The sequence below is a fragment of the Telopea speciosissima genome, chromosome 2, assembly GCF_018873765.1.
Source record: "Telopea speciosissima isolate NSW1024214 ecotype Mountain lineage chromosome 2, Tspe_v1, whole genome shotgun sequence".
NCBI classification, from domain to species: Eukaryota; Viridiplantae; Streptophyta; class Magnoliopsida; order Proteales; family Proteaceae; genus Telopea; species Telopea speciosissima.
In genome coordinates, this window is record NC_057917.1 from 3,073,073 (window position 1) to 3,083,581 (window position 10,509).

At 37.8% G+C, this 10,509-nt stretch overlaps 1 protein-coding gene and 1 non-coding gene across 2 annotated transcripts; one reads left to right on the forward strand and one right to left on the reverse strand.

Moving 5' to 3' along the window:
- Nucleotides 1–1,565: 1,565 nt before the first annotated feature.
- Nucleotides 1,566–7,074, reverse strand: LOC122652900. The gene is made up of 5 exons (XM_043846783.1): nt 6,563–7,074; nt 4,659–4,806; nt 4,296–4,516; nt 4,001–4,177; nt 1,566–1,934 (listed from the first exon to the last, which is right to left on the reverse strand). The coding sequence occupies exons 1-5, from the start codon at nt 6,749–6,751 to the stop codon at nt 1,848–1,850; spliced, it is 822 nt and encodes a 273-aa protein (XP_043702718.1). The 5' UTR covers nt 6,752–7,074; the 3' UTR covers nt 1,566–1,847.
- Nucleotides 7,075–10,357: 3,283 nt separating this feature from the next.
- Nucleotides 10,358–10,429, forward strand: TRNAH-GUG. The gene has a single exon. It is a non-coding gene; the product is annotated as a tRNA-His (tRNA).
- Nucleotides 10,430–10,509: the final 80 nt, after the last annotated feature.

The following is a 10,509-nucleotide window of genomic DNA, read 5'->3' on the forward strand; positions in this document are numbered from 1 at the left end:
ATGGGTTGTCAAGAACATAGATGATGAATTGGCAGTTTGGTCAAATTTAATATGGATCATATCAAGTTAATATGGTTCTTGATGCATTATCTATGAACCACCCATCATCTCCACCTCATTAGAACTATGAGTTTGAGATCACCCCAGGAACATCAAATCTTGAGGGTGGTTTTCAGCCTGGAGTTGACTAAATGGTAAATTAGAGCTTTGGACATTCAGTGAAAAGATGATTTTTTCTTAAAGGCAATGGTTTGCTGAAATTAGGGCTGCAACAGGGTCGAGTTGGGCCGGGCCATTTAAAACCCTAGCCCAACCCTGAGTCCCCTTAGTTGGGCCCGGGCCCAACCCTGACCCACCCTCAAAGTCGGGCCGGGGCTGGGCTAATCAGGGGGGGAAGGAAGATGCATGGGCTGGCCAAGCTGGGAAAGGGAGATCAATGGGCTGGTCGGACTGGGAAAGAAGAGGAAGAACAAGAAGAAGAACAAGAAAATAAAAAAGAACATGAAGAAGAAGACAGGGTCTGGTTGGGCCGGGCTGGGTTTAGCCCGAGGCCTCAACCCTGACCCGCCCTCAAGGCCAATGTATCTTAACCCAGCCCCTGTTTGGGCTCAGGGCAGGCTCGGGCCGTCGGGACCAAACTTGCACCCCTAGCTGAAATACAATGTAATATGGAAATAAATGGGATGGTATGGTTGAATCTAAGTTAAAGTTAACATATCATTGTATAAGTTGCACGCCTTACTCTAATAGGGACATAAGCTATAGCAGGAACCCCCCTTGATCCTTGGCTTCGCCGTATCTTGCTGGGAGTATAAACCGAGTATTTTGGGGTTGATCAAACTCGAAAATCGTGGAGCGATCAGATCTGTAATTGGATTTTCTATTCTCTTTGTCTAACCTGTTAAAAACGAGATTCATTTCATTTGGGTGGAAATGCATGCAATGAAAGCCGGTTCCCCAATATTGGCATAAAGTTCTTAAGATTCCTATATATCTATGCAATAACAATTGCCACATAAACCCTTTTTTCTTTTTTCTGGTTGTGGTCCAGAAATATGTGGACAAAAAGGCGAAATTTTTCTTTTTGGATCCTTTCGGGTATTTTTTATCTAAGTCCATTGTTAGTGCCGGGCTTACACTGTTTGAGAGGAGAGTCCTTTCGGGTATTTAAATATGAAATTTGGCAAGTGATCAATCCAAATCATTCTCTAGATATCCAATCGTCGGAATTGCCACAACACCAATCCATAGACACTTTGGTCAAAATAACCATCCATAAAACCTTTTGCTTATACATTTTGTTCTAATCAAGGCCATGAATCTTAATTCCAGATAAAAGAATAAGAATCAATCAACATCAAAAGATATCAACCTATGACAGCAAATGACCCAAACATAACTAGAGCTATCTGGTAAGGTATACATTCACCTCAAACCAATTTCATTTCATCAAGCGAAAGCAAATACATAGTAAAAACAAACTATTATAGGTCACCTTGACCCCTCTTTCTCCACCAAATTTACATCATATACTACGACAATAAGCTTTACTCCTAGGTCATTGCAAATCCAAACAACTGATCTTCCTTTCGTGCAAGTTAAGCAACATCACAGAAAAAAACCTGAAGCTTATACGACCAACGCCAGTTGAGTAACTAGAACCTGAAACGGCTACACCAGCTGCATATGACATAATGGCTTGATTTTTTTTAGCTGCCTCGTGGAATCGACTACAATTCATGAACCATGATTGACTCTCATGCTGGTTCAAACCTATCGGAAGTACCAAGAAGCAAAGAGCAAAATACAAACTGAACAACAGGCTATGGGGAAGGAAGACATTTTCCTTAAAATACATCTGGGTGAAAATGCCCTGGAATAGAGCTACTCTCCTGCGCCCTCTGCAGATGAAGCTTCAATGTGTAATTATTCAGCTGCAAGGAAACAATAAATTCTCTAATCAATCCCTCAAATCAAATTCTTTTTAAAACTCATTTTTATGTTGAAAGGCAACTTTGACAAGCATCCTCAGGATCAATTTCTTTTTCAAACTCATTTTTGAAGTTGGAAGCGGAACTTTGCCAAGGATCCAATTTAATGGAGATGGAAGTGATGGAACCAAAATCAGAATGGGTCAGATAAGCCCAATTACAATATAAATCCAAGAAAACTAAGACATATGTACACCGGATACTTCCTTTATACTTAACAAATATAACTAAAGTAGATGCATAAAAATATCATATATAATAATATATTCAGTTTTCCATTGTTGTGTTATGGATCCATGTAGCCAACCCCATTAAGTTGGATTAAGGCTTAGCTTGTCACCGTTGTTGTTGTTAGTAATACCTACACATGTAGTCCAGGATCAGAACATAACCATCACCACCACCACCACTTACCCAAGAAAAAAAAAAGATCAGAACTGGCTTGGCTGAAATCACAGGCTTGTATTTCCCAAACCTAACCCAGGGCAGGAAAAAGTTGGATTGGGCCTGATCAGGCTTGGGAGCCCATCCCAAGTTGCCCCCCCCTTCCCCAACTCCAACCAGCTTTGTACCCAAGCTATCCCTTTTTATTCTGTCACCGCCATACCTTCTCTTTATTCACTTCTTGTTTCCATTATTTTCTGCCTGGTGAACGGAGTTCTGAAAGGCCAGTTACCAGAGACATTATGAGCTTAGGTGGCAGACCAAAGAATAGTGCCATGTCACCTCACCCCCACCTACTGGGCTGAAATCCGACAGCATAAAGAAAAGGTTTAAAGTATTGGTATCGGGTACCATATTGGAAGGGTGATGTTAAGAGAGATATCAAATAGTATTGGAGAGATGCAAGATACGCAAAAGATACAACTGGAAATAGCCAAGAAACGTATGGAAATGGTTAGGATATATACAAAATACAGATTTGATGCATAAAACATTATAAATAAGTATTATGTAAAATATATTATGTATAAAAAGGAGAACAAAGTACGACGAAACAAGTGCATGCAATTGATTATGTATAAAGGATGAGGTTTCTTAATGTACCATACCACTTTTTTAGGTATCATATCAATACCGTATCGTATTGGTACCTTAAAGATACTACACGTATCGGCTGATACGGAAGGGTATTGCATAAAGGGGTGGAAAAAGAAAGAGAGGGAAGGAGATATGAAAACATGGCACATCATCATAGGGATAGCCGGTATTTCTGGGAGAAAAACAAACAGCTTGGAAGACTGCAGGACTGAATGGACAAAGGCAGAAGACATTAGGCCAATCCACAATTACCCCTTTAGGCCTATTACACAATAGTCAGCTTCACCTCTATTCAGAATAAATAAGGAAAAAGCCATCAACAGAAATGAATTAGTCTAGTGGATCTTGGCTTTTCTCATTACAGCCATATAATTTGCCCCAAAATAATTGGGACTGTTCAAAGGTCATCATTTCTTGTGGACAAAATATACAAAAAAACAACAACAAACTCAGCTCTATCTTAATGGTGTCGGCTACATGGATCCATACAAAACAAAATAGGTAAAACCGAGGTCTAAAGAACAAAAGGAGAATGAATAGATGGGAAAAGAGGGACATAAATAAATCAGATAACAGATTTTTCTAGACCCATATGTTCTGCAGCAACATAAGTACATGACTAATGCTAAAAGTAAACCTACGACATAAGGCTGGTAACAGTTATTCCATTATGTAAAGTACCAGTATCCATGTTCATACGCATATATCAGAACAAGTAAACTTTGTTACATAAGAAGATAAGGCTAGCCATGTTTTCTCCAGTTGAGGTTGATTAGCATGATAAATACTGTAATGATAAGACGCTAAACATTCCCGTAGAAGCTTTTAAAGAAACTGTAGCATGCCATAAAAGTAGACAAAGAACTATCCTAGTAAGAGCTTTTAACATATCATATGCCATAGAAGAAGAAAAAGGTAAGTGCACAAGCAAACAATGAGACAAATTTAGCAAAGTTTAGATCAACTACCTCCAAAGTCCGTAACTGTTCTTGGTACTGGCTTATCACATGCTTCAACTGCTGCACTTCCCTTGCCTTCTCCTCCTGCTCCAAATTACGTTCATGCTGGATTGCAACTGCTCTCTTTAGTATTTGGTTGTCTCTTAACAAGTTCTGCAGATGCTCTCTAAGAGAAGTGAGCTCTTGCTGTTCCAGTAAAAGGGTAACAGCAAAGGAAATAGACCCATTTGTGAGAGCGGAACAAAGATGCATCCTACTATTGCAATATGGCAGTCACATAGAATAAATTTGAAAAATTTTGTACCTCCTCCGATGCCCTTGTATGAGCAACTACATTCCTTTCAAAAGCCTCTAAGTATCTAGTGGCACGACTCCTGGCATCATCAAGATCTACTGCATTCATCATTTCTTGCACAAAAATATCTACCCATGCAGATCCATCTGTGGGGTTAATAGATTCAAAGGTTGAAGCTTTGTTATGTGATTCTTCAACATTCTGCTCAGATGTTTGACAACTTTCACCACCTGGCACATCAATACCCAAAAGATCAGATGTAAAGAGATCTAAAATAAAATATTAGCTTTATCACCAATAACAACTCTATGAAGTAAAGCACAGAAAATTAAATAAATACATAAAAAATAAATAAGGGAACTATTCTCTTACCTGGAACATCGGGTCCATTAGCAGCCGCCATAGAATCAAGGCTCTGAGGTTCACTTTCCCCAGAAACTTTGCCAAGGCAAAGTGCATTCAGGCTCTCAATGGCATCATCAATCTTATGATTATTTGTATTTAGAACATTTTCCACCAACTAAACAGTCGCAGCAAAAAAAAAAAAAACAAGTTAGAGGCTTGATCGAATTTTTCAAAAGGTAACACTCCTTATACTTATGGTCGTAACTTAAAAAACGGAAAAGGAAACTTTTTCTTGATTTGGGTGGGCTCTAAAAAACCGGAAAAGGAAATTTGGGCTGGCTCTACATAATGCCATGTCACCCAATACCATGTCCAGAATATTTTGATGGAAATCATAAATGGCAATGCAAACAGATTACCAGAGAATCAGAAATTGTTTTATTCACAGTATTCTGATGAGGGAATAATTACTATAAACAATAGATATTCTTGCGGAATGGGGCCTAACTAAGAAACACTTAACTTCCATAACTGGCAATTTTTGTTATGAGTTATTCCTGGAAGGAACCTAAGCTAGCCTTGAAAGGAAACATCATAAACTCTTTCCTCATCCCTGCTTGGGAGCAAAATGGGAAAATTCAAAACCTTGATGGCATGCCATCCTTTCTTAACTCTCAAAATCCATGACCAGAGTGGAAGAAGAATAAGACCACTCAACCTTACTTCTCTGTGTGGTATGGTTAAAGCATTCCTTTTAAGTTCCTTTTTCTTTTCTTCTATTCATACAAATCTCTTTGGGAGGGGGGGGGGGGGAGGGAGGTGATCCTCATCTCATTGGATATTAAACCTATTTTCTTCCCATTACTTCATTGTGGGGCTGAGTGAAAGATAAGACTATAATAAGTATTTTATACGTTAGCATGATTATTGAATTCCCAATGTAAGTCCTTTACCGACAATGATTAAGTTCCTACTACTTACCTCTACTAAAGCAATAAAACATCATGACTTAGTTTTATTCAGTTTTCAACGTGGATCAGTAGTCTCTAGAATAAATGCAAAACCACTCATTCCCACTTCAAACAAAAATTACAGAATCATCCTCCCAATAGCCCTGCCACTCTGCCAGGAAAGCTAAAAATCATGTGTAAGATGCAACATTTACTGAGTCAATTGAACCACTCATGTATCATGTGACTTCCATAGTTTCCCAAATATGTTGCTGCATCAGATTCATACCTCTTAAAAGAATTGTAGGAGCATTCATGGATCGTGAATCCAAGAGCAGACTCATAACTTCAACACAAAGATCATTCACTATTCAAATATGAGCGGTCACAAATATAGATAGGTAGAATTAATTAAGAGGTCTTCCACCTTTTGATGGATTGATTCAACATCATATGTTTCCATATATAAATTATTTGTTTTGGTTTATTGAGTAAGAAAAATGAAAGAATGGAAATGTTGCAGCAAAAAACATTTACCTTCAACAAGTTGAAACAACAGAAAAATTGAGATTCTTCTTCCACAAAGAATAGATTCTCCAAAACTAAGAAAAACTGCTATAATTCACTTCCACATAAACTAGAACATAAACATCTTTGCAATTATACAGTGTCACATCGACAAAATCACATCAACAGAACAATAATGCAAATGAATGCTTCATGCTTTATGATACCTATGCTAATTCAACGAAAATTAAACAAATGTATTAGAGCCCAATTCATTAAAGCAACGAAGATGATAAATATTTGGCAAAGAGAAACATTGTGATGTGAATCTTGCTTTATTATTTTTGGGTTCCCAGGGGAAACCTAACAAGAAAACACGTACTGGAATTTCATCTAATCGAATAAATTTCAATCTTACTAAGAATTCAGCAAATTTTCGGAAAAAAATAACATCAGATTCATCAGAGAACGCACCTCCCGATCCATCGCAGGGAACATTCGGAGTAAGATGGAGACCTTATCTTCAGATCCGAACCCGAAATCGGAAGAACGGACCGGAGAACCAAAAGTCGAACACCTCGCTCTCTTAGCCGAGGACGACGGCGAAGAAGATCCGAAGGTTTCTTCGAACCACAGACGCTTACCACAAACTCCAGCAGACATCGCCACTAAACCCTAGGGTTTGATCGGAAACGTTAAACTAAAACGATTAAAACGAAAACCTTCAGAGAGTTGTAGGGTTTCTGAACCTCTCTACAGGAATTCCAAAACCCTGAGGTAGTCAAGCTCAAATGAATTGCCAAACCGATTTATCCGTATCAGATTTACCGATTTCTACAATCTCTCTCCTCATAATTTCTTACTTTTTTCAGTTTTAATTTCTCTTTCCGAAAAAATAATTTTAAGAATTACCAAAACTTTGATCTTCTTTTCTGTTGCCCCAAGCTTCGCTCGTACTTGTATGGGAAGCTGGGAAATGTTGCAGTCACGAGAGGAGAAAGAAGAGATTCTGTTACTTCTTTTTATTTTTTTCTGTTTTTTTCTTCTTTTTTTTAATTTTTTTTAAATTGACTTGTATCTGGGCTTGTTTTAAACGTAATCTGGTATTTCGCGAGCTACGGAAACTAAAATAGTCACGAGATATAGATAGAGAAGATATAGAGATCTTGTGGAGTAACGTGGACGTAACATTTTTTCATAAAAAAAACGTGGACGTTATTCCCCGTTTTCTCAGGTAGGGAGCCACCGGTGTCAAAGACGTTTCATTTTAATACGCTGTTAATGGATGCAAGGTATCGGACCTTTTCTTCTTTGGCATGCGAATAAAGGAATGGTAAATATGATCGGTCTTTAAAAAAAATATAAAAAGAAAAGGAACGCCAACTCGTGCTGCGTTTCGTCGTGTACCTGCGCCCAGACAAAAAGACCGGTGGCACCTCTAGACCTTTTCGCCTTTTTAGACGGTGTGCTAGTCTTTTCGCGATGGGCTGTGTCCGGTCACAGGTACACACCGAAACAGCAATAAACGTTCCTTCCCCCAAAAAGTAAATAGATGACCGGTTGGAGGATGAAATTGATATCCTCCTTAGTCGATGAAGCTCGAGCATGGATTTATTTCATGGTATCGGCGTGTTAGGTACTTGATCGATACGCCAAAAGCTCCAGAACTGATGGAACACGTTAAATCAGGTCCTTTAACCTATCCCACACTAGGCTTGCCCAATCTAACGCTCATTCACTAGAGTAAACCCCATTAGGCACATAACACAGAGATGATATGATATAAATATAGATTGGCTGTATCAGAAAACAGACAATTTTGCCCTCAAATTTGGATAAAAAGTCAGTTTTTGGTATTGGTCTTTGGTGATTCCGATATGATAGCGACACGTGATATCATGTGCATGAGTAGTGAGTGTGAAGGAAGCCAAATGGTGTCATATAGACATAGAATGGAGACAAAATGAGATTCAAAACTCATGATGTTGAGAATAATTAAGGTTGTGTTTGGTATGTATTCTCGGAATATATTTTGGATTTAGAATGCATTTTGAAGAAGAAAAAAAGAAATACAATCAAGTTTTAGAATGCATTCGAGACCTAAAATCTATTCCAATAATACAAACCAAATACAGTCTTCAAATCTAATGCAATATCCTCTTTTGTGTGATCTTCAACTCATGCGAACCTTTAGAAGCAATTGCTACATGAAATCTCTCTTCTCTAATACTAGATAGGTTGATAACCGCAAATTATATGGGTAGTTTTATTGCTACCTCCGGCAAAGTCTCCAGTATCAGCGTGTTAGGTACTTGACCGATACACCAAAAGCTAAAGAGCTGATGGAACACGTTAAATCAAGTCCTTTAACCTATCCCATACTAGGCTGGCCCAATCTAACGCTCATTCACTAGAGTAGACCCCATTAGACACATAACACGGCGATGATATGATACAAATATAGATTGGTTGTATCAGGGAGTGGACAATTTTGCCCTCAAATTTGGATAAAAAGTCAGTTTTTGGTATTGGTCTTTGGTGATTCTGATATGATAACGACACGTGATATCATGTGCATGAGTAGTGAGTGTGAAGAAGCCAAATGGTGTCGTATAGACATAAAATGGAGACAAAATGAGATTCAAAACTCACGATGTTGAGAATAAGGTTGTAGTTTGGTATGTATTCTCAGAATATATTTTGGATTTAGAATGCATTTTGAAGGGGTAAAAAAAGAAAAACAATCAAGTTTTAGAATGCATTATAGACCTAAAATCTATTCCAATAATACAAACCAAACACATTCTTCGAATCTAATGCAATATCCACTTTTGTGTGATCTTCAACTCATGCAAACCTTTAGAAGCAATTGTTTCATGAAATCTCTATTCTCTAATACTAGGTAGGTTGATAACCGCAAATTATATGGGTAGTTTGATTCCTAATGTATAATAAATACCCTTTAATATATAATGAATGATAGTTATATTTTTTTTAAAGGTCACAAAAATTGTAAAAAAATGATTAAAATACAGTTACAATATCAACATCTAGGTATAATTATTAAAATTCTCATTATAATAGGCTTATCACTCAAACGAAATCAGAATTTCTCAAAAGGATCTCATATGACCGCATCTCCCGCAAAACATGAATGGTGATCTATAAAAGAAGAAGAAGAAGAAGATTTTACTATCGTCTTAGCTAGGAGATCAATGATTACATTAGTCAAAAGATGATTGTGACAAATCTTTTAAGTACAAATAGCAAGGGTAACCAAATCTATGAAGACCACAGAACCTTTGAAGACCTAATTGTCATTGCAAGGGTAACCAAATCTATCTCCATTCAAAAGCATTCGGTCAACCTACCTTTTGATCAGTTCCAAAAATAGAGGATTAAAGAGATAATAGGAAAATAGAGAAATAATAGGGAGAGAGAAAATATGATTTAAAATTAAAGAGATAAAATAGGCATAAGGATTGGCTTTACGGACGAAGCCTGACGTCTTAGCTTATTGGGAGGTAGCCGACCTCTTATCAAGTTAACCTCAAGAGATAAATTAGGATTCAAAGACTTCCCTCTTTGTCTCATGTACTTGTATATATAATGTGCATGGTTGCATAACTTATTCCACTACTTCCCTATAATCCATCCTACCACTTTTACGTAACTTCTCTCAATAACTACATTGTACTTCCACATATTCCACGTACCTGTAACTTTTCCCTTGAGTTTGGTCATGTCCTCAAGAACAAGTCCTTGGAATTGAATTTGCATAGCTTTCAAGTCCTCTCATGTGGCCAGAGATGGTGAAAGTCCTTGCCAATAAACAAGGATTTAGACACAATGTTTGTGAGTGCGTTGATCTAATAGTATGACTCGTGGATTGGGATGGATGGTTTCTCCACCACCTTGCACCTTTGGTAGATCACCTTGGTCTTGGTGTCAATCACCAATGTTTTCCATGAGTAGCGAGATTTGATACCAAATGATGTGTGCACAAATGGGAGAGAAGAGAGAAGAGAGAAATAATAAGGAGACAGAAAATATGATTTACAATTAAATATATATCCCACTCATGTTGATGCTATTGTGTGCACTCTTAGTGGCCCTTGCGTTGATGCAAGGACCACATGGCCAAACAACAATCTCTTGCCCTTTACTTTTAATGGATACTAAGCAGGTCAAACTAGACACAAATTGAAATCTTGAGAAGGTGGGCGATGTTAGATTATTAATATTAATTTACTAAGTTATTAATATAATGTGGCTGTAGTTTAGTGGTAAGAATTCCACGTTGTGGCCGTGGAGACCTGGGCTCGAATCCCAGCAGCCACATTTATTTTTTCAAATAATTTTTGTTTGTTGGTTACCAAAACCGGACTGAACCGACCGATCAACCCCCTAATCCAGGCTAG

Bases quoted from the DNA above. Each gene is read 5' to 3' on its own strand.
- LOC122652900 (XM_043846783.1), bottom strand. From the start codon at position 6,751: ATGTCTGCTGGAGTTTGTGGTAAGCGTCTGTGGTTCGAAGAAACCTTC. The intron at 4,807-6,562 runs GTGCGTTCTCTG...GCGACTGTTTAG, and splicing joins TCCCTGCGATGGATCGGGAG to TTGGTGGAAAATGTTCTAAA. The intron at 1,935-4,000 runs GTAGTTGATCTA...GTTTCCTTGCAG, and splicing joins AACAGTTACGGACTTTGGAG to CTGAATAATTACACATTGAA.